The sequence below is a fragment of the Nestor notabilis genome, unplaced genomic scaffold, assembly GCF_000696875.1.
Source record: "Nestor notabilis isolate BGI_N333 unplaced genomic scaffold, ASM69687v1 scaffold16882, whole genome shotgun sequence".
Classification (NCBI taxonomy): domain Eukaryota; kingdom Metazoa; phylum Chordata; class Aves; order Psittaciformes; family Psittacidae; genus Nestor; species Nestor notabilis.
Genome location: NW_009918873.1, coordinates 25,599 through 49,320, shown reverse-complemented (window position 1 = coordinate 49,320; position 23,722 = coordinate 25,599). Strand labels below are relative to the sequence as shown.

The window sequence follows — 23,722 nt, the reverse complement described above, 5'->3', positions numbered from 1 at the left end:
TCATTGACACAGAAATACGTGCTCAGCTGCCTGCTGTAGGAGCACATGCCTACCTGTGCTGTATCGCTGAAGTCTTGTGTTCTGGGTTATTTTAGCTGGAAAAGATGTTTCTGTGCATTTCCCTCTTTTGTATGTAGGGAAAGAACTGTCTGTCTTTTCTGGAGAAACCAAACCATGGCTGTGGGGATGCATTCATCTATCTACGTATCTATAATATATATGTTATGTGTCTTAAGCACAAGACAGGCAAATCCCAGTGAAGGGATTCCTGTGATCACTGGGTGACTTGGTTAACTAGCTGTGTAACCAGACACATCTAATCCCCTCATTGATCTTGCTCTGAGTTGGGTTTTATTTTGGTTTTGGTTGTTTGGTTTTTTGTGTTTGTTTGTTTTTTTGGTTTTATTTTGATTTGTTATTTGGATAAGTTTTACTGTTATTCTGATGGAGTTACATTTAAATAAATACTAGTATATGTGGAAATTCCATGAAGACATAGTTTGTATGCTTTAGTATCATTAACACCGTAATTTCTCCATTTGTCTGCTGTAACTTGTTTTTTAATGAATTCAGGTATTAACATTCTCATTTTCCAGTATTCTGTTACCTTGATACTTTGAAGTGCTGAGGATCTGCACTAGGCTGCCTTACCCACTCTTTATGTTTACCCTCACTTTTGGGCACTGAGTTAGTCTTTCTTAAGTGCCTAAATTGTCATATGAGGTGAAAGTGCTTTTGGAGGCCTCCAGAGGGAGTTCCTGTCCACCTAATTTAGATGCCTATATTCAGACACAGGGTATTTCCCTGTGGAGGCTTTCAGAAGCCTCTGTTATCTCCTAAATTGGTAGAGCAGTGACTACTGGCACTAACTTGCAGAGACGCACTTCAATAGGCATCTAATATTTAGGCTTAGTTATAAGACAGAGAGTTATTTTCTCCTGGAGGAATGCAAATATAGCCATCAAAATATATAAACAAAAATATTGTCTCCAAGTGTCTTATGTTTTCCCATCTGTTCTGTCTGTATTAGGTTGAAGTATTATCTGTAGTTGCCCAACAAATACTTAGCATCCAGCAAGCTATTATTCGCAAACTCAAAACATTCGTCTTTGAAGGGACAGAGATCTCTCTTAATCCAACATGTGCTGTGTTTATCACAATGAATCCTGGGTATGCTGGAAGGGCAGAGCTGCCTGATAATCTGAAGGTAAATCTGGAATCCTGATTTCTTGTAGCAGTTATACAGAATTTGCAGCTTCTGGTTAATTGTAATAAGAAAAGGTATATGGCATTCGAATAACACACTGATATGTTGTTTTTATCTGGGATGGTTAATTTTCTTTATAGTAGCTAGTATGGGGCTATGTTTTGGATTAGTGCTGGAAGCAGTCTTGGTAATTCAGGGATGTTTTCATCATTCCTGAACAGTTCTTACACAGAGTCAAAGCCTTTTCTGCTTTTCACACCACCCACCAGTGAGTAGGCTGGGGGTGCACAGGAAGCTGGGAGGGGACGCAGCTGAAACCAGCACAACTGATAATCCATTCAAGTGCATTCTCCTGTGCTTTTTGCTAAGCTTTAATAAGTGTTTAGGATAGTACAAAATGCACAGGTGAAAGGTCTTAGTCAATCAATCATATTGATACCAGTTCACAGCTTTAACTGTGCTTTCTATAAGTAGAAATTTGCCTGTTTTAAAATGGCTTGGTGGTCCAAATCCCAATTTAAATTTAGTAAAACTTTGCAAGTTGCTGAGACACTGCAGAGAAACTGGTATGGTCCCAGTTCTTTTCCTAGCTTTTCCACAATTTTTTGCATGACCTTTTACAAGAAATTAACCACACCATGTGCTAGTTTGTCTGTTACGAAAGTGAGATGAATGACACCTCGCTTTTCCTTTATTAATAGTTCTTTAGGATTGTGACTTCCTAAACACATGTTCCTGCAGTCCTTAGCACAGACCTCTTGAACCTGTTAAGATAGGAATAGGCTAGACTAGACTAGACTAGGCTAGAATAGCATTCAATGCAATCTCATAGTTCTCAGATGATTCCTGAATTCTAGTTCATGAATTTACAGAGAGATACTGTTAAAAAACAGGCACAAGTTATGACCATATTCCATAGTCTAAGCTTATATCATACTTTTTTTCTTACAGGCACTGTTCCGAACAGTTGCCATGATGGTTCCAGATTATGCTTTGATTGGAGAAATTTCACTTTATTCAATGGGATTTTTGGACTCTCGGAGGTAAGACATGCTGAATTTTCTACCTCAGTTAAGTCTGATATACCTCATTCCTCTGTGAGACATGTAAGTGTGTTTGAGGTGTATAATTCTGGAAGGCTGTCCATGTTCTGTTTTTCCAGAAAGTATTTTTTGATCTCCTGCTTTATCATCAGTTCTCATTTACTGCCTCATGTTGATGGATATGCACCTCTCCATGGGATCATTGGGAAAATGTATCACAGTATCAACCAGAATTCCTAAATGGCACACACATTATGTCTGGCATGGCGTAATCTACAGTTTTACTTCCTAGGTGTTTTGGACCATCTTAACAGCTGATATGTCTGATAATCACTGCAATTACTTTGCGTATTTAGGTACTTAAATTATTTTCCTTACATGGTGAGATATTTTCGCTCTACATGTGATATTTTAATATCCACAGTCTTGCCCAGAAAATTGTTGCTACTTATCGTCTGTGCTCTGAGCAGCTGTCATCTCAGCATCACTATGATTATGGAATGCGTGCTGTTAAATCTGTCCTGACAGCAGCAGGAAACTTAAAACTGAAATACCCAAGTGAAAATGAAAGCGTATTGTTACTTCGGGCTTTGATGGATGTTAACTTGGCCAAATTCTTGGCACAGGATGTGCCGTTGTTTCAGGTAAGCTATCAGGCTAGTGTGTTTTAAACTTTGTGATGATGAGGTCCATTATAAGAACCTACAGAAACAGGTCATTTTCCTAATTTAGAACAGTTTGATCTAAATGCTGCCATATTAGTGTAGAATTATTTCAGTCCACTGGTCTGGATGCACTCTTTGGTTCTGTTATTTTGAAAAACAAAGTTTCAATGGGGCCTTTTTAAGTTATTCTATAAAATTGTTTCATAAGATATCCTGCTAGAAGTCACTTTGTGCTCTTTCATTTGTGCACATCATTCTTTGAAGTTTACATTCTGACTTTGTGCTGCGAAAGAGATGTGGACAACTAAATTAAGATCAATTAGAAATTTGAAGTCAGAGTTGAAAACGATTACGTTTCTGTTTGCATACTGCATTAACAGAAAATAGAGACTATGTTAAACTGCAAAGCAATCAGTTATTAAAGATCTAAAATGTAGGATAAAAGCACACACAGAGTCATTGCTTCTATCTAATCACTGAGATTCTTTCCACCACTTTGACATCCTTTCCTGTAATACTACTTGGGGTAAATCTGAATGGAAAGTGCAGGCACTTGTTTCTGTCTCATGCATTCAGAATACTTTCATAGGTACAGTTTGCTTAGAATTTAGTTTTGTACAGCTGAGGACATTTCCGCTTAAAATCCTGTTATCTTTAAGAATAGTGTTTTACGTGTAAATTCTTGTGCATTTGGAATTTTCACTTTTTGTAATCTGTGTTTAAATAGTGTTCTGTTCTGCCTTTCCTTAACAGGGCATCATATCTGACCTGTTTCCTGGAGTGGTTCTTCCTACACCAGACTATGACCTGTTTATCAAGGCGGTAACTGAAAATATAATAAAAATGGATCTTCAACCAGTTCCGTGGTTCATTGGAAAAATTATACAGGTTTATTTTCACATAATTCTGGGGAAGAATTATGAGAGCAGGAACACTCTTCATTCACTGTCTGTCATGAACAAATAGCTATAGTTCCCATAATCAATTGATAGAATATTACAGACATTTTACTGAGTAAAACATCATGGATTAAAAGCCTGCTTTGCTGATAGTGATCTTTTAATTCAGCCAGCCTGTGAAGAAGCTAATGTGTGCAGCCACATTGTTGGTCTTATGGTTCAGGGTTGAAAATTAAACTGAATCTGTTGCAGTGTAGCTTAGGGTACATAGCTCTGGACTAGGAGTCAGGCCCTGTTCCCAGTTCTGCTCACAGTCTCCTTGAGAAGTCTTGAAAGGGGTGATGTTTGTCAGTCCTGCTTATGCTTCACCTCCAGCTCTTGTTGTTTCCCATTTACTAGTATTGGTGACCTTTCAAAGAATGCTTAATGTTGTTTGGGTGGTGGTAGGGTGTTGGGTTTTTTGTTGGTTTTTTTTTGTGATTTGTGCAGCCTGATGACACTGTGATGACTGGGGCAAAAGCCTGTGGCCTGGGGCAGGATTATGAAGGGCCCTACAGCAGCAGTTCAGACTTTATGGCTTACGTTGAGACTTGTCTTATGCTGCTTTGTAAAGCATGCTTTATCTTTCATTTAAATAAGGGTAGTATTAACTGCTTTGCAGCTTAAGATAAACCAGAAAGTATCAGCCTTAACCTGAGATTTAAAAAAATCTTCTTAGGGGTTCTTCTTACAGGTCTATTTCTACTTGAAGGTGTTCTGTTTGAGGGCTTTGACTTGAGTTCTGGGAGGATTTTACGGGGTGACTCTTGCAGTCCAAAGTCAGCCTCTGTGGGACCAACCGTATGACAGATCCTCAGAATTGTAGTTTCAATCCCTTCATGTTATCTTCACTGATAATCTTTGATTTCTCTTGCCACTGATACAGATATATGAAATGATGCTGGTGCGCCATGGTTTCATGATTGTTGGAGATGCTATGAGTGGCAAGACCTCTGCTTACAAAGTGCTAGCTGGAGCCCTTGGTGATTTGTGTGCAGGTAACATTGTTCAGCCACAAACTTCTCCTTAAGTTGATTTTATGACTAATGTTTTTCCTTTGCAGAGATATGTCCAGGTTGTTAATTGTCCTGTATTCTGCTTTCTCAGCTGGAAAGTTTCTAATCATTGAATTATTTTTGTGTGATGTATTTGTCTGATATCATTTTTTTCTGCATTTACTGGAACAATAAAACATACGAATGTGTTTATGCTTTTATGAATTTTTTGAGCATTGTATTTCTGCATAAGTCTTGAAAAAAACTAGCCCTGTTAGGGAGATTGTAAGTACCTCCCGTAAACATATAAAATCTATTCTCCTCTGCTTTTTCTTTTTTCATGTGCTTTTGCACATAGGACTTTGTACTTTCCTTGTACAAGTAACAGAATTTCTTATTTACAACTACATAGCTGCCAAATATCTGGGGTTTTTTGCCTTGGGCAGCTAAAGTAGGATCCTCAGGAATCTTCTTCTTCTGTACTTAGTTGTTGAATGAAACTAACCTGGCAAATATTCAAGCTCATCTATTTGTCTTTTTACACAGCAAAATCCATGGATGAGTTTGCTGTTGAATACAAGGTTATTAATCCCAAAGCAATTACTATGGGACAGTTGTATGGCAGTTTTGATCCTGTAAGCCATGAATGGAACGATGGAGTTCTTGCAAATACCTTCAGGGAACAAGCATCTTCTACCACAGATGATCGGAAGTGGATTATTTTTGATGGCCCAGTGGATGCAGTTTGGATAGAGAACATGAACACTGTGCTGGATGATAATAAAAAGGTAGCCTGATTTTTGCCAGTAACCTCGTTCTTGAATATGCATACTTTATTTTAGCAGTAGGAATATTGTTACCATGTTAGTCAAAGGAGGTGTGAGGCTCAGGAAAGGCTAATGTGATTAAAAGCATTGTTTTTTCCCACAATTATATGAGTGGGTTTAGTAGATGATATTAAGCTGTTTCTTACTGAACTTACTTAAATTACTTAGTGAATAAATTAATATTAAAAAAAAAAAAAAGCTGCAGGTCATAACTGCTTTTCCTTGCAGAGTTATTTAAAGACAGAGCATTGTTCTGTGTGTCTCTGAAAGCCATTACAGTAACACATGGAAAAGTTGAGACAAGGTTAGAAAATATCATGTGCTATAAGAATAGAAACAAGTGCATGAGGAGTGACACTAAGTTGAATAAGTGATTTTGACAGGCATTGCTTTGGCTGGATGATCAGCACTGACATCACTAGATCATGTTTATGTGATGCTCTTCTTCTAGCTATGCTTAATGAGTGGTGAAATAATTCAGATGAATTCAAAAATGAGTTTAATCTTTGAGCCAGCAGACTTAGAGGAGGCATCTCCAGCAACTGTCAGCAGGTAATGTGAAAGCATTCAACCTTCAACTGTCCTGCCTTGCACATATATTCCTGTACCATAGCTGTTTGTTCTTCCCAGGTGTGGTATGATCTATATGGACCTGCAAGAGTTAGGTTGGAAGCCACTGAAGGATTCCTACATGAATACGTTGCCTCCAAACCTGCAGGAAGAACACCGAGAGCTGGTGCGAGATTTGATGTTTTACACAGATCTGATTAACTTTAAGGTGATGTTCACAGTTTGCCCACTTGAAGGCAGGCATGCAGAATCAAAACTTTTTGAAGTACTTTCATGATTTCGAGGGTCCCAGATCTCCTAGAGGCTGTTGTAAACTATTTTGTAGTGATGAATGTCAAATGTCACAAGGGAAGTGCCTAAGAGCTGGAGATACTGTGAGTATTACAAATGCAGCGTGGGAAAAACTTGAAGACTCAAAATGGTTTGAACTCATCCTTCTTCTAAGACATTTAGAGTTTAGCTTAAAAAATGTTGTTGTTGTTATTAGCTTGATTTTCAAAGCCTTAATCACCTTATGAATCTTTGCTTAATAGTCTTTTGTGTGCTAGATTACTTGCATAAATGAGAGCTCTGTGTTGTGTATTGTATATCTTCAGCGTAGATGCAAATAAAAGTAGGTGTCGGTGAGAATCAGCTTTTAATTTAATAAAAATTAAAATTCTCTTTAATTAGGCATTAAAATCTAGTAAAAGAATCAGAATAAGAACTGTCCACAATAGGACTGGAGATGGAGAAAACTTTCTGTGATTTCACAAGACACCCTTTGAGTTTTTGCAGGAAATTAGGACTAAATTATAAAGAAGTACCAAGACTAGAAGAGCTAGTCTTTTTAGTTGACAATTTTTTTAGTTCATCAAAGCAATATATTACTCCTTAAGCAGCAGATAGCTTGACCCTTTAATGCATCTCCTTTCCCTGGCAAAAGGCTGTGATTCCTTTCCTGTTTCATGGAACAGATATCACCAGCCATGGTTGGTATCTACATGCATGCTGTGGCACTCCCACAGGTGCCAGTCAGTTCCAGCTTTCTAGAATTGATGCCGTGGCACATTGTCTGTGCTGGTTCCTCAGGAGGGACCTGTACTTTTTAAGGGAAGTTGAAGTCCTTATCTTTAGTTTTGTTGGAAAAATTTCCTCATTGCCAAAGCAGAGTGGTGGCCTCCGTAGACTGCTGTGCTGTCTGGATTAGTAACTGGGTGACAGAATTGTTGCTGAAAACTTCTCTGTGCTAGAAGCAACTTGTTTTCACCATCAGATAATGACAGTGTGACTTCGTGATCACTTAAGTACTGCCTCACACAGGTCCTTTCCTTACCTTCCCTCTGCCAACTTGGAGAGTTTCTGATGCCTTATGTTTTGTTGAGAGAGAACTGAGGGACAGTGGGAAATGTGGCAACTCGTGCATCTTTTTACAGCCATTTGTTTTTCTCCTGGTAGGTCAATGACATGTTTATGTGGCTAGTCGATCCCTGTTTAGAGTTTATTCACTTCAATTGCAAAGCCATTGTACAAACGTCTTCTATTCACCTGAGTTACAGCTTGATGAGACTTTATACTTGTCTGCTTGGTAAGTACCATAAGCCTTATTCTTTCTATTTATTTTTTTTTTCCCTGCTGTGTCCCGTGATAAGATGTAGGTTATCAGATGCAAGGATATGCCAAAGGAATTCGTTACTGTTGGGTTCATACAGTGCACTTGGTGATCTCACTGATCAGTATTGATATGTCTAGCATAAGAGCTTTCACGTTTGGACACTGGTGTAATTACAAAACTGAGCATGATCTTGTGAGTGTATTTCATATGTTCTACTTGCTGCTTGCTAGCATCTGTATAAAAGAACCTTTTATTAGGGCCCTTTGTAAATATTTTTCTTTCTCAATTATTTTTATTTGTAAACCGTATTTTACTCAGGCAAGATTCTCACTCTCTAGATTGGCTTTGTTCCTCTGAGGACAATGCTCCGACTTTGTCTCAGAATACTTTTGCAAAAATGCATATTGAATTGGGATTTGTAGTTATTCCTGAGATGTAACTAAAATTCAAAATGTGTTTTAGATGAAATAAGGCAATCTGAGGAAGACATAAGGCAATCTGAGGAAGACAAGAAGCCAAGCATGTCTACTCAGCAAATCATGTTGTGGCTACAGGGGCTTTTCCTTTTTGCTCTGGTTTGGACAATCGGTGGGATCATCGATTCAGACAGCAGGAAGAAATTTGATCTGTTTTACCGGGACTTGCTAATGGGAATGAACGATGAAAACCCACGCCCTAATAGTGTGAAGCTTACCAGAAACAATATCTTCCCTGAAAAAGGTGCTTCTGCATAACTGTACTTGCCTGGCCTTTTATAAAGCTGTAAGAAATGACTTTAAGGGAGAATAGAGAGCCTGGGAGATGTTAAGTCTGCAGCAGAGCCACCATCTGCTGAGACTTGGTCTGCACAGTTGGGTGTTCTTTCCTGGCTCTTTTAACCAGGAGTAGCATATGCCTCATGTTGTACTCAAATAATGTAGCTGAATCTGACCTAAAATAATTTGGTGATGATAATGGTGGAGGGGGGAAGGTATCTTGTGTGCTGGAAAGCCTTTATTATCTCACAGTGTTGGATGTCTCACACTAAAATGATTGAAGTTTATTTTTATTCTTTAATCATTGGGTTTTCCTATGCTGTGTTTTTCAATTAACAGGAAGTGTTTATGACTTCTATTTTCACAAGCATGGCAGTGGGCACTGGAACATGTGGAGTGACTACATCACAAAAGAAGAGCAAGTTATTCCCCCAGGGGCTAAGGTTCTCATTGATAGCTTTCATTATAGAAAATAATTATTTGACTAAATTATGTAGATCAGAGAAAGCAAGGAAAGAGACCTTAGATATGGAGAGCAGTACTGAGAGTCCTGGATTCCCTCCATTTGAGAACAGATGTACTCACGTTTTGGTGGTAGCTGTGAACTGAAGGGAGGTGTAGCAGAGCAGAGACCTGTGCACTTCTATGCTGCAGATGAAATTTCAGGATAACTTAAGCAGTGTTTGTTGAGCTTTTCATTACATTGTAGTTGCAACTGTCTTGTCTATTAAGTACATGGGAGATGTAAGATTACATTCAATTCTGCTGTCTAAAATCTTTCCTTGATAAGTGGAGGATGAGGAAGAGAAAATATTTCCGTAGCACTGCTCCTTTCTCTCTGCACAATAATACTTAACTCTGCAGTTCTCTTTCTGGGCTTCATACAGTGTAAATGAACCATAATACAGGTGATACTAATTGTTCTATTTACTGTATAAACACTGAACAAGAAGTGGGGACATACTGTCTACCAGAACCTTGTTATGACCCAGGTTTTCAGAGAAAAGAATTCTAAAAAAGTGCATTTGTGCTGCAGGCTTCCTGTAGTTGCTTGCAAATATTCATGTTGATTAAGGTATTGTATGTTTGATTTCCATATGCTATTTACTTTCTTGTGTAACAGGTATCAGAGCTGATCATTCCAACAATTGAAACTGCCAGACAAATGTTTTTTCTTAAAACGTATGTTGAGCATAATGTCCCTTTGCTTTTTGTGGGTCCTACTGGCACTGGAAAGACAGCTATAACAAACAGTTTTCTACTACAACTTCCAAAGGAAAAATACGTGCCAAACTTCATCACCTTCTCTGCAAGAACTTCTGCTAACCAAACTCAAGATATTATTATGTCCAAGCTGGACAGAAGAAGAAAAGGATTCTTTGGACCACCTTTGGGAAAAACAGCTGTAATATTTGTGGGTAAGACAGGTTTTTCAGTGTTTTTATATGATTTTAATTCTGGCTTAAGGCAAAGGTAGTGATTCACTGAAACGAGTAATTTTGGATTACCTCAGTGCTCTTCGGCTTCTTTTCCAGGCATCCGAAGAAGGATTACCACTGCCCCCTGCTGAAAGGTTTCTAACTGTTAAAATGGTGGTTGCCTTCAGAATAATTCAGTGTTGTAGTGTGGCATGAAATAAAATAAAATCACCAACCACGCTAAGTTAAACCATCACCCCTAAATATGGCTGTGAAGTATGATGTTATTTGATTCTGGTTAGTTTAATGGGAAGCAAGAATAACAAGACACAACCTTTTTTTACTTCTAGTTCGGTTATTGTTTTCTTCTTGGCTTTGAAAGAAAGTTTCTAGTTCTAAAACATTGAGGGATGTTTTATTCAATGTCTGCACTCTCCATAGATGACCTAAACATGCCTGCAAAGGAAGTGTATGGAGCCCAGCCACCTATTGAGCTGCTCAGACAATGGATTGATCATGGTCACTTCTATGACAAGAAAGATACATCCAAGATTGGTATCATAGATATGCTGCTTGTTTCAGCTATGGGTCCACCTGGGGGAGGCAGAAATGATATTACAGGTAGGAAATATATTAGTATGGCAAATAGTTACCTAACTGCAGTCAGTTATCTAACTGCAAATGCTGATGACAAATTCTACGTTTATCTATTACTTGTAAACCTACTGATACATTCATTGGCTGGGTCACTCCAAATAGAAGTCTGTATTCTCAAGGTCAAATCTGTACCTTTTCTAGAGGAGTTTAATCAGTATTAGAAACAATGTTTTTCATGTTCGTTAAACTGTGAATGATTAAAATAATTCTAAAATTAGAGAATCAGACACTTCCTCCATTTTCTATTCTTTAGAAAAGGGAGGGAATACATCTTCTTGCCAAATCTTTCTGGCAGTTCTCTTCTGAAATTGTATCTCCTGCTGCTAAGATAGGCTGCCTGCATTTACTTACAAGCATGTTGCCTGCAAGTACATGATTCCTGTCATATCACCATATGGGAGGTTATATTTTCTAATGAAAAGTTACATCAGTAAAACCCTAATGTAGCTACAGCTACACCATTATAAGGCACTTCATGGTACTTTGCTTAATATAAACACTAACACAGGTATAACTGTGTGTGCTCTGAGGAGACTTTATTAAAATAACTATTCTGATACAGCTGAATCTGTTAAATTTGCTAGTGTATAGACTTATACTTCTTTTTAGATGAAAATAAATAATAAGATATTTGATTTTGTAAAGTTTTACTGTGATGTATCACAATCAACAGGGCTAATGGGAGCTAAAATTTAAATTTGGGTAATGGTGGACTTCTTGTAATGGAGATTCATGTTTTTCGAATTAAAAACAGTTACTCTAAGAGAAATACAGACATGAAATATAAACCACTTTATATTTCTTTTGTATCACTGTTGGGGCAGAAATTTGCCAAAAACAAAATCACGGACCTGGAGCCAGATTCAGATGTTGTTTGAGTGGCAGTAAATCCTAGAATATGCTAGCTGAAAGGCAGAAAAACGTTTGAGCAATCCTAAATCTTTCTGCATGTGTTTGCATGTATTACAGGACGCTTCACACGGCACTTGAATACTGTATCTGTCTGTGCTTTTGATGATGAAACATTAACCAAGATTTTTAATGCAGTTGCTGATTGGCACTTCAGCAAAGGCTTTGAGCCTGTGTTTCTAAGGTAATTGTCGTGGTTTAAGCCCAGCCGGCAACTTGGAACCATGCAGCCGCTCGCTCACTCCCCCCCTTTTCCTTCCTTCCCCCCGCTCCCGGAGGGATGGGGAGGAGAATCGAAGGAATGTAACTCCCACGGGTTGAGATAACAGCTCTCCAGTAACTAAGGTATAATACAAACCACTACTGCTACCAATAATAATGATAAGAGGAATAACAAGGGAAAAGGACACAACCGCTCACCACCCACCGACCGATACCCAGCCCGACCCGAGCAGCGATCTGGGCCTTCCGGGTAACTCCCCCCAGTTTATATACTGGGCATGATGTGCTGTGGTATGGAATAGCCCTTTGGCCAGTTTGGGTCAGGTGTCCTGTCTCTGCTTCCTCCTGGCTTCCCCTCCTCTCTGGCAAAGCATGAGACTGAGAAAGTCCTTGGTCAGAGTAAACATTACTTAGCAACAACTAAAAACATCGGTGTTATCAGCATTGTTCCCAGACTGAAAGTCAAAAACACAGCACTGCACCAGCTACTAAGAAGGAGAAAAAATGACTGCTGTAGCTGAACCCAGGACAGTAATGATGTGACATATTTCTTCTAACACCTTGGACATCTTTTCTCCTGCAATTTATCTGAAGAAGTTAAATTTATATCTCTTTTCCTTCTTCAGGCTGGGCAAGATGATGGTTCAAGCGACAATGGTGATTTATAAAATGGCAGTTGATAATTTTCTCCCAACTCCTTCAAAATCCCATTATGTCTTTAATCTACGGGATTTTTCCAGGGTTATTAAAGGAGTGCTGCTCTGTCCACACACTCATTTGCAAGTAAGTTGTTGTTCAATCATGTAACTGTAAGAAAGAGCAGTTGCAAAAGTAAATTATTTTTATAATATCAGCAAGTAAACATCTCAAAATACATAAACTGTGAATTCAGTACATCTGGAAGGTTTTAAATCAGGATAGTTCCCAAATACCTTGCTATATATTTTGTCTGTCTCTGGAGGAGGCAGGTGACATTTTTGTTAATATTCTTTGCCTATATTACAGTTGGGTCCAGAGGTTCAAATCCCACCTGTTAAGGCGTGTACATCAAGACAGACAGTGCCTTCTACTGAACTTGCAAACTAAATATACAAAAGAAGCAACTGTGGGAAAAGCCTCAGTATCTCTCATTTAAAAATGGCAAGCTCATCACCGAACATGACTGAATAATTGAGCTCTGAGTTTGCCTGTGTCATGGTTTAAGCCCAGCTGGTAACTCAGAACCATGCAGCCACTCACTAACTCTCCCCATCTTGTCCCTCTGTCCAGGTGGGATGGGGAGGAGAATCAAAAGAATGTAAACCCCATGGGTTGAGATAAGAACAGTCCAGTAACTATGTAGTATAATAATAATAATAAGGGAAGTAACAAGGAGAGATAATATAAAACTAAAAAGGGAAGGGAGAAAAACCTCAATAAACACAAGTGATGCACAATACAATTGCTCACCACCTGCCGACTGATACTCAGCCCAAGCCAAGCAGTGATCTGGGCCTTCCAGGTGACTTCCCCCAGTTTATATACTGGGCATGATGTGCTGTGGTATGGAATACCTCTTTGGCTAGTTTGGGTCAGGTGTCCTGTCTCTGCTTCCTCCCAGCTTCTTGTGCCCCTCCTCACTGGCAGAGCATGAGAGACTGAAAAGTCCTTGATCAGGGTAAGCATTACTGAGCAACAACTAAAACATCAGTGTGTTACCAGTACTGTTCTCAGACTAAAGCTGAAACACAGCACTGCACCAGCTACTGAGATGGAGAAAAATAACTGTTACAGCTGAGCACAGGACAGCCTGTTGTCACAAACAACAAATAAATACTGATAAATATATTTGATTTTCATCCTACTTTTTTCATCAATTTTCAGTAAAATGTCAGGAATAAAGGAGTATTGAAAGTTTTATTTCTGCTGGGGGAATGTTTTTGGTGCAGAAACAGAAAAAAACAGCTGCAAGCTATTCAGAGGAAATCTTAACCAGCAACAGTTTTGAGCAGAGTTTGGCTTACAGCTCATAAGCTGTATCTGTGAAAGATTTATTCCTTGTTTTATGTTGGAAGTGTTCGGAGATTTGATACAGTAGAGAAAAATGCTTTGACATGAGAGTCCTAGTTTGTATTGGCAGGAAGGAAAAGATGGTAACTAGGTGAGGAATCCAGTTAAGTTAGCAGATGCTGGGCCATGTGCTGAATGGCTTAGAATTGAAAGATTCCCACTGGGTGTAGTACAAGATATAGCAGGGTCCAGATGGACGTTTCTACCCTTTTGGTTTTAAACAAATCCTGCCTGAGCTGTATTTACTGATTTTCTTGTATTTTCATTTTCAGGATGGAGATAAACTGATCAGACTTTGGATTCATGAGGTTTACCGAGTTTTCTATGATCGCTTAGTTGATGACGAGGACAGGAAGGTATTCTTTCAAATGGTACAAGAGACAACAACAAACAGCTTCAAGCAGGACTTCAATAAGGTACTTGTGGGTAATGTGCTGGGATGAGAATGAGACTGATGCATTTTCAGAAAAGCTTAGACATTGAGATTACATTAGTATGGGACACATTTTGAATTATTTCAATCACTGCATTTAAAAAGTATGGATGGTCTTCAGTATGGAATATTATCATATTCTTAGTCAAGTTAATACAAATTACTTCATATCAGAATGATTCATAACTTCAAAAGGATTCTGTGTTGGTACAGAGGACTATCTGGAATAAAAGTCTAACACAGTGTTTATCTGTGCTTTTGCTTAAGTTAATATTTGGATGAGCCAGGAGGAGCAGTGGCTTTCCTGAGAAGCCTTTTGGGAACTTGCCCTATATTTATTTGACAGCAGAAATGTCTCTGTGAAGTATGCATATGTGGAAACTTGCATGTCAACTTACAGCATATTCCCCATTTAAGTGTTTTTTTTGTGTGGGGGTTGTGAAGGGTTGGTTTTTTTTTGTTTGTTTGGTTTGGGTTTCTTTTCCCCAAACTAAGGTAATAACTAGAATAGCTGGAAAATGGTGCTTCCCACGGTAATATTACTGTGTAGATAAGAATTATTGACTTTAAGGAAAATAATTCTCAATAGTTTGAATTATCTGTCGATTCTTGCCTTTTCCCTAGGTACTGAGTCATCTCTCACCCACAGAAAATGTCTCTGATGATGATATTCGCAGCCTGTTCTTTGGAGACTATTCAGACCCAGCCACTGATGTAAAAGTGTATGATGAAATCACAGACTTAGAGCAACTGACAACAGTGATGGAATACTACCTTGAGGAATACAACAATATCAGCAAAGCACCCATGTCCTTAGTCATGTTCAAGTTTGCTATCGAGCATATCTCGAGGATATGCAGAGTATTGAAACAGGATAATGGACATCTGTTGTTGGTGGGAGTTGGTGGGAGTGGTCGACAAAGTGCTACCAAGCTGGCCACCTTCATGAATTCCTTTGAACTCTTTCAAATTGAAATTACGAAGTCCTATGGAGTCAATGAATGGAAAGATGATGTTAAACAAGTGATGCTGAAAGCAGGTGTTGGTAACAAGAATGTGTCCTTTTTGTTCTCTGATAATCAAATAAAGGATGAAGCCTTTGTAGAAGATATCAACATGCTTTTAAATTCCGGTGATGTGCCTAATATCTTTGCAGCAGATGAGAAAGCTGAAATTGTTGAGAAAATGCAAGCTGCAGCAAGGATGGAGAACAAGAAAATTGAAGCCACTCCCCTTGCTATGTACAATTTCTTTATTGAAAGGGTGAAGAAAAATTTGCATATTGTCTTAGGTCTGTATACAGTGAGTTATTTCTCAGAATGTTTTTTTATTAGGCTTAGGTTTTTCTGCTTCCTAACTGCAAACAAACTTAGGTAACAATCATGTGGGGTGTTTTTTTCTAGCCATGAGTCCTGTTGGAGATGCATTTCGGAATCGATTACGGATGTTCCCTTCGCTGATAAACTGCTGCACCATCGATTGGTTCCAGACCTGGCCTACAGATGCTTTGGAAATGGTTGCTAACAAGTTTTTAGAGGATGTTGAACTTGAAGATGATATTAGAAAAGAGTATGAGTTTATCTGTCAAGAAACATATGAAGCAAATGTTTATTCTCTTTCCCCTTGCACCCCCAACATAGTTGATCAGGAAACTGTCCTTATGAATGGACAAAACAAAGCCAATTCTGGGATTTCAGTGCAAGTCAAAGAGACCTAGATAGATATATCTGATATTTCTGAAAATCAGGCCACTCTTGAAAATGAGTGTAAAATATTTCTCATAATGGATAAAAAGCTTCTAAAATTCTAAATTCTGCCTTCACTAACACTAATATAATTTGATAAACTTAGCATAATTTCCTCTTAATTAACATGAAGACAGATCATATTTGCATAATAATGTGGAAAAACTTTCTCTAGGGTTGTGTCAATGTGCAAGTATTTCCAAGAAAGCGTGAGAAAGCTCTCCATCAGCTATTATGCTACACTGCAAAGACACAACTATGTGACACCAGCTTCATACCTAGAACTAATTCTTACCTTTAAGACTCTGCTGAATAGCAAAAGGGGAGAAGTTGACATGATGAGAACTCGTTATCTTATAGGACTTGAAAAACTTGACTTTGCAGCTTTACAAGTAAGTTTCAGATGAAAACACCGAATATGTGCCATGTGCATACTTTAGTATGGGGTCTGTATAAGCTGATTAAAACTTACAAAAATAAAACATCAAATTCCCTCTTCACCATAGTCATGATGCTATTGATAATTCTCTGTAGAAAGCCAGTAGGAAAAGTTAGATTACCGCTTAGTCTTTTTAAAAAAATATGGTATGTAAGTTTGGATTATAGCACTTAATAGAAAGCTAAATGAAATTGATGGTACTCATTAAATGTTGAAGGAGTAAACCTTACAAATCTTACTGTTTTCTTGAAATTTGATGTGGAGAATCCATGACTCAGCGTCCTAGTACCCTTTCAAAATAGGGGACAAGTTAAAGAATGTTGTAAGACAATAATAAACATTAATTCCTGAGTAGATTCCTAGTAGGAAATTGGTTGGGTTCCGAGTAAATAACCCCCTTTTTGAACCCATGTGATCCAGGGATTGATCTTTCCAAGATGCAGAGGGGCTTCCAGATACCTGCTAGATGAAGGACATCCAGTTTATAGTTGTTACTGTCACTAATTCTGTGTTTCCTTCCATGTTTCTTTTGGTATATCCAAACAGTTTTTTACCTGTACAATAAAGGATTATTTGGGGTTTCAAAAACAAACTGTGTGTATTGCGTGGATGGTAAAAAAAAATCCTTTAAAAACATCTATTCTGTCAAATAAAACAGCTCTTAGTAAAAATAGGCTAAAGAACTATTTTAATAATTATTTAGAGCAAATGTCCCTTTTTAGATTGTATTAATATAGTGTCCTCTGATCTTTCTAAGACATCAAGATGTGAAACTCATGCAGTGTTTACACAGATTTTTTCTTGATTTCCTGTTCTGTTCACCAGGTTTCAGAGATGCAGAAAGAACTGACTGCCCTTCAGCCTGAACTGGTTAAAACTTCTGCAGAAACAGACAAAATGATGGTCCATATTGAAAAGGAAACAATTGAAGTAGATGCAAAGAAGGAACTAGTGTCAGCAGATGAAAAAGAGGCTAATGAAGCAGCAGCTGCTGCTAAAGCTATTAAGGTAGTATACAAGGGCTCAAGCCTGGTTCCAAGTCTTTCCAAGTAAGTAGGAGTTGTGATGATGTGTTAATAGGATGATCCAAGCTCTTAAAGTAACAGAGTTGCAAGAGATGATGAATGACATGATCCTAATATAAACAAGGTAAATTTTGGCTGCTTGGACTATGACTGTATCTCACAGTACTTCGTAGCTTCCCTTTCTAGTTCACATTCCAAAAGTTATAGTTCTTATATCTGTACTAATACATTCTCCTTCTCAACAGATTCAACAATTTAGAGTTAGCTGAGATAATTTGGCATAGTGCTGCCAAATTATGCGGATTAAGCATAACCTAAAGATACTGCCATAGCCATTTGCCTGTAGCACTGAATTTCCCATGGGAAGCTGCAGGATTCCTCAGTTTGTTGTGGGTTTTTTTTGTGACTCATTGGAAATGTCAGTGATAGATATGACAGATAATTACTGACATCTGAGTACATGGTTAAGAATTTAAGATACACAGTATGTATATATTTACCTGACCAGCACTGTAAGATTTAACTAAGAACCACTGTATCTAACTTATATTTTAATTCTCCTTGTCAGAGCAGAGAGACTTTGATCTTGAAAGCTTGTCTGGCTTTTTCAGCTATCATTTCAGCTTATGGAAGTAACTAATTTCTCTACAAACTTTCTTTCTTTAAACTGTGCAGACAAATCTTGTTTTCTCTCCAAGAAACACAGTGGTGTGAACAATCTTTTTATTAGGTACTTAGAAGCAGAGAAGGTTCTCTGAGGCTGTGCTGTAGTGCGGTAATCAGTTTGCAGATCTGGTATTGTATGAAGATTTACAGTGTTCTGCCCAATGTCTTAACAGGATGAATGTGAAGGAGACCTTGCTGAGGCCATGCCAGCTTTGGAGGCAGCACTTTCAGCTCTTGATACTCTGAATCCTTCAGATATCTCTCTTGTGAAATCCATGCAGAATCCACCTGGTCCTGTTAAGCTCATCATGGAGAGTATCTGTGTCATGAAGGGTGCTAAACCAGAGAGGAAGCCTGATCCAAATGGCAGTGGTAATGAGGCAGTATTTGTTATCCCTGTTCTAGGAATACTTGGGGTACTGCTGTGTTGTACTAGCGAAGTGTTTCTGGTGTGAATGCAGCCATGTGCACTAAAAGTGCATTTTGCTAGCAATGACTTAAAACTACACTGAATAGCTAAGAACTGCTTCTGCCATTGTAACATACTGCCCTTGCTTGACACTGTTGTACAAGCTTTGTAAATAAATCCCAGTCACCAGCACAAAGTCATCTCTTCAACTTGCTTTGAACCCAAAATGAGATTTGCATTGTCTTGATTTGAACCCAGAATGAGATTTGCATTGTCCATCTGGGAGCTGGAGGTGTGCTGGGCACCGTTCACCTATATTTTCCCCTCTAATCCCTGCTACCAAACTTCATGCTGGGAGTCATCTGGGAAGCAGAATTCTAACTATACCCGTGACAGCCAACCACTCTAATAAGCTCTTTCTGTGTGATTTATGTTGTTGTCATTGGATTGCACAGGATTTGCAAGGTAGGAGAGGAAAGAGACCTTTTTCTTTTACTTTCCTTCTACTTTAGGTCCCAACAGTTTATTGCTTCATAACTGAAAATAAGAACTCTATAAATATCTTTCATCCAAAATTTTCTTATTTGGGTTAGGAGGGAATGTTTTCGCATAGTTACTGGTTTATCTAATAAACAATGATAAGAAAGACTTTATAGTAATATGTTTCCCTTATTTTGCTTTGTTGATTTAGAATTAATATGTAATTAAATATGACATAGGTTGGTGATGCTGAAGTTTCTGTCTGAATTTCTTTAGGTAATGGTTTTCCCAAACTAGTTAACAGTGGTTAACTAGTGGTTGTAGTAAAACTGCATTGCAAAGTCATTGATGTTAATTCTTTGTATTATGTTTAAAGTTTTGGGATAGGTTTTTTTTCAGTTTTGATATGTGTGTTTTAAGCCTGATTTTAGTATCATTTACAATATAGGTAAAATGGTAGAAGACTACTGGGGACCATCTAGAAAACTTCTTAGTGATCTAAAATTCCTGGAGAGCTTAAAGACATATGACAAAGATAATATTCCTCCTGCTATAATGAAGAAAATTAGAGAGAAGTTTATTGATCATCCAGATTTTCAGCCAGCTGTCATAAAAAATGTCTCATCTGCCTGTGAAGGACTATGCAAGTGGGTGCGAGCCATGGAGGTATATGACCGTGTTGCAAAAGTGGTTGCCCCAAAGCGTGAACGTTTGAAGGCTGCAGAAGAATTACTGGAGGTTCAAATGCAGAAGCTACAAATAAAACAAGCAGAACTTAAGGAGGTAGTTGATCGCCTCCAAGCTTTGAATGTTGAGCTTGACAACATGATTGAACGGAAGAAAGAATTAGAAGATAATATTGAACACTGCTCACAAAAGATTGTGAGAGCTGAAAAGCTGATTAGTGGTCTTGGTGGAGAGAAAGACAGGTGGACAGAAGCTGCACGATTATTAGGAATTCGGTACATAGACCTTACAGGAGATGTGTTGTTATCATCAGGAACTGTGGCTTATTTGGGAGCCTTTACTGTCGATTACCGCCTGAAATGTCAACAGCAATGGCAGGTCCTATGTAATGAAAAGAACATACCGTGCTCCAGTGATTTTAGCTTAAGTAATACATTAGGGGATCCAGTCAAAATCCGTGCATGGCAGATTGCTGGATTACCAGTTGATTCTTTTTCCACTGACAATGGCATAATTGTTTCTAACTCAAGAAGATGGGCTTTAATGATAGATCCTCAAAGGCAAGCTAATAAATGGGTAAAAAACATGGAGAAAACTAACAGGCTGTCAGTTATCAAATTATCTGACACACATTATGTGAGGGTATTAGAAAATGCTATTCAGCTTGGAACACCAGTCTTGCTAGAAAATGTTGGTGAAGAACTGGATGCTTTCATAGAACCCATTTTATTAAAGCTAACATTCAAACAGCAAGGAGTAGAATACATTAAATTAGGGGAAAATGTAATCGAATATTCAAGAGATTTCAGGTTTTACATAACAACCTGCTTAAGAAATCCTCATTATCTTCCTGAAGTGGCTGTGAAAGTTTGTCTAATCAACTTTGTGATTACACCTTTGGGTCTTCAGGATCAGCTTCTTGGAATTGTAGCTGCAGAGGAAAAGCCTGAGCTAGAAGAAAAGAAAAATAAACTGATTATAGAAAGTGCAGCCAACAAGAAACAGCTAAAGGAAATAGAAGATAAAATCCTGGAGATCCTTTCCACTTCAGAAGGAAACATCTTAGAAGATGAAACAGCAATTACTGTTTTGTCTTCATCCAAAGAGTTATCTGAAGAAATCTGTGAAAAGCAGAAAATTTCCTCTGTAACTGAGATGCAAATAGATACTACTCGAATGGGGTATAAACCAGTTGCTCTTCATTCAGCTGTTATCTTCTTCTGCATCTCTGATCTGGCAAACATTGAACCTATGTACCAATATTCATTAATTTGGTTCATTAACTTGTACGTTCATTCTATTGCTAAAAGCAAAAAGAGTGAAGATCTAGAAGAGAGGATTAAAAATATAACTGAGCATTTCACAGTAAGCATCTATAATAACGTGTGTCGTTCGCTGTTTGAAAAGGATAAACTGTTATTCTCCTTGCTTCTGACAATAGGTATTATGAAGGGAAAAGACCAAATAGATGATGAGGTTTGGCATTTCCTACTGACAGGAGGTGTTGCTCTTGATAATCCTCACCCCAATCCAGCTTCAGATTGGCTATCTGAGAAATCATGGGCTGAGCTTGTACGTGCATCTAGTCTGACAAACCTGCAGGGACTAATGGAACACGTAAGAGAGAATTCTTCAAAGTGGAAACTAATCTATGACTCTGCAAGACCCCATGAAGAAGCCTTCCCAGATGCTTGGAGCACACTGATGGGGTTACATCGCTTGGTTATTCTCAGATGTTTGAGACCTGACAAAATTATTCCAGCAGTGCAGGAATTCATTGTGGAAAATATGGGAAGAACTTTTATTGAACCACCTACTTTTGATCTTGGAAAAAGTTACAGTGATTCAAATTGTTGTGCCCCTTTGATTTTTGTATTATCACCAGGTGCTGATCCTATGGCAGGTGAGATTGTTATTTTTTAGTCTGGTTAAATGTCTCTGAGTGTGACTAAACTGCTAATAGTGTATTTTGGTCTTTAAAGTGTTGTTAAAGTACAATACAGCAATGATAGAATATCAAATGTTTGCATCTGCCCATATATAAACAGCGATACTAAAATTGCTAAAGGGTGGAGTGAATGTAGTGGTGATTAAATGTCTAGATCTCTGAGCAGCAATTTAGGGATCTAACAGCTTGTAACATCCAGACCAGTTTATAATTTATGCTTGCAATACAGTTCTTTCGGTGGGTGTTTGGGACTTGCTCCAGTCTTTGTTGCAGCCCCTCCTCCAGAAAGTTTCTTCCCTCTCAGTCACTAATTAAAAGGTGTATGTGACCACACTTAAAACCACATCTGTTAAATGTCCTTTAAAATATAACCACCCAGCTTATTTTTAAACCTGGTTTTCTGCCAAAAGAATTGTCATGTGGAGCCATACTGTGAGGATGTATTTCCAGGAGGTACTGGTTTTGATGGCAAAGCTGGAGGGTTATTATTGACCAGATCTGAAGATCCAATTTACAGCTCAACCCCCACAAACAATTGTACCCACACAGCAGAGAGGAGAGAGCTGGAGTGCAGGCAGGAACTGAGCACTCAGGGCTAAAGGAAAGGACATGCATTTAACCTTGCTAGTTTTTGGTTTTGGTTTTTGGGTGGATTTTTTTTAGTATTACTTTATACATCTAAATTTTAGCATATGCCTCAGAAACATAGTGACTGATAAAGCATTTGATACTATTCTGGGTTGTTGAGGTGGGTTTTTATCAATTTAATAAAATATTTATTGACTTTTGCCCCTTTAATTATGTTTTACATTATAGAAATGATAGTATAACATAGACTTTGTCTTTGTTTGAATGTGTGAAACTTGCCATCATAGGTTTGCTAAAATTTGCTGATGATGTTGGCATGGGAGGCACAAGCATTCAAACCATTTCACTTGGGCAGGGCCAGGGCCCAATAGCAGCAAAAATGATTTCTCAGGCTATTGCTGATGGAACGTGGGTAGTGTTGCAAAACTGCCATCTTGCAACTAGCTGGATGCCTGCTTTGGAAAAAATCTGTGAGGAAGTTATAGTTCCTGAGAATACCAATGACAAGTTCAGGTAGGGGGTTTAATGTTTTCCTCTTTTTAATGGAAGTAATGCTTATTTGCTGAAGACACTAGTAAAAAGAAATGAAACTTCTTTTGTTTGAAAAACTAAGTATAACATTCATGTCATTTATGTGCAATGATAAAATAAAGATACTTAATAAGGATGTAGTCTTCCCTGCCCGTCCAGTATAATCTGCTTTATGCCTTTGTTTTAGAACAAATATGTATGTTGTTATTATAGTTAAGCTAGTAACAAGCCTTAGTCTTTTGCAGATCAGTATTGAATATTTGTCATCATGAATGATTTTTTTTTTTTTATAATGTGCTTTTTAAAATTCTTTTCAGGTTGTGGTTAACTAGTTATCCATCAGAAAAGTTTCCTGTTAGTATCCTCCAGAATGGCATCAAAATGACAAATGAGCCTCCTAAAGGAGTGAGAGTGAACCTTCTTCGATCATACCTTAATGACCCTATCTCTGACCCTGTGTTCTTTAATGGTTGCCAAAAGCCAGAAATGTGGCAAAAACTGCTGTTTGGCCTTTGCTTTTTTCATGCTATTGTGCAAGAAAGGAGAAACTTTGGCCCACTGGGTAAGGTTTATATTATTTTGCAGGTTGTTTCAAAAAGATCAGTCGTTTTGAAGTGCATTGTTGGAGCCTCTCTGTAAAAAGGCAGTACTGTTCTTACCAATGTTTCAAGAGTGCAATCTGTATTGCACAGGACGTAGTAACATTTAAAAGCTGTTATTTGTAGGGATTCTTATTCAGGCAAAGCTATTCTTGAAGCTACTAAAAGTATTACCCTGAGGGAGGACTAGAAAGTACCACTTTTCCAAGTAAATATATTACACAGTAGTTACATTAAATTGTAGCTTGCTATGTTATTCATTTATTACTGTAGTTCTTACTAACCATCAAATCCAGTTCTGTTTTAAATTTTTGCAATTAAAT

At 38.0% G+C, this 23,722-nt stretch overlaps 1 protein-coding gene across 1 annotated transcript in view; it reads left to right on the top strand.

Annotated features, from left to right (window-relative positions):
* The window catches only part of DNAH3 (dynein, axonemal, heavy chain 3), a gene marked incomplete at its 5' end in the record, with an annotated part of 42,870 nt that overhangs the window by 10,842 nt on the left and 8,306 nt on the right, over window positions 1-23,722 (top strand). Inside the window, 24 exons of the mRNA XM_010009959.1 lie at window positions 1,031-1,207; window positions 2,159-2,250; window positions 2,675-2,894; window positions 3,669-3,803; window positions 4,740-4,851; window positions 5,395-5,636; window positions 6,127-6,227; window positions 6,306-6,411; window positions 7,683-7,812; window positions 8,302-8,559; window positions 8,934-9,037; window positions 9,718-10,012; window positions 10,454-10,633; window positions 11,639-11,762; window positions 12,427-12,583; window positions 14,122-14,265; window positions 14,907-15,573; window positions 15,686-15,851; window positions 16,203-16,419; window positions 17,292-17,474; window positions 18,331-18,529; window positions 19,495-21,636; window positions 22,557-22,782; window positions 23,118-23,362. Of these exons, the coding sequence (XP_010008261.1) occupies window positions 1,031-1,207; window positions 2,159-2,250; window positions 2,675-2,894; window positions 3,669-3,803; window positions 4,740-4,851; window positions 5,395-5,636; window positions 6,127-6,227; window positions 6,306-6,411; window positions 7,683-7,812; window positions 8,302-8,559; window positions 8,934-9,037; window positions 9,718-10,012; window positions 10,454-10,633; window positions 11,639-11,762; window positions 12,427-12,583; window positions 14,122-14,265; window positions 14,907-15,573; window positions 15,686-15,851; window positions 16,203-16,419; window positions 17,292-17,474; window positions 18,331-18,529; window positions 19,495-21,636; window positions 22,557-22,782; window positions 23,118-23,362 (6,622 nt within the window). The remainder of the gene's footprint in view (window positions 1-1,030; window positions 1,208-2,158; window positions 2,251-2,674; window positions 2,895-3,668; window positions 3,804-4,739; window positions 4,852-5,394; window positions 5,637-6,126; window positions 6,228-6,305; window positions 6,412-7,682; window positions 7,813-8,301; window positions 8,560-8,933; window positions 9,038-9,717; window positions 10,013-10,453; window positions 10,634-11,638; window positions 11,763-12,426; window positions 12,584-14,121; window positions 14,266-14,906; window positions 15,574-15,685; window positions 15,852-16,202; window positions 16,420-17,291; window positions 17,475-18,330; window positions 18,530-19,494; window positions 21,637-22,556; window positions 22,783-23,117; window positions 23,363-23,722) is intronic.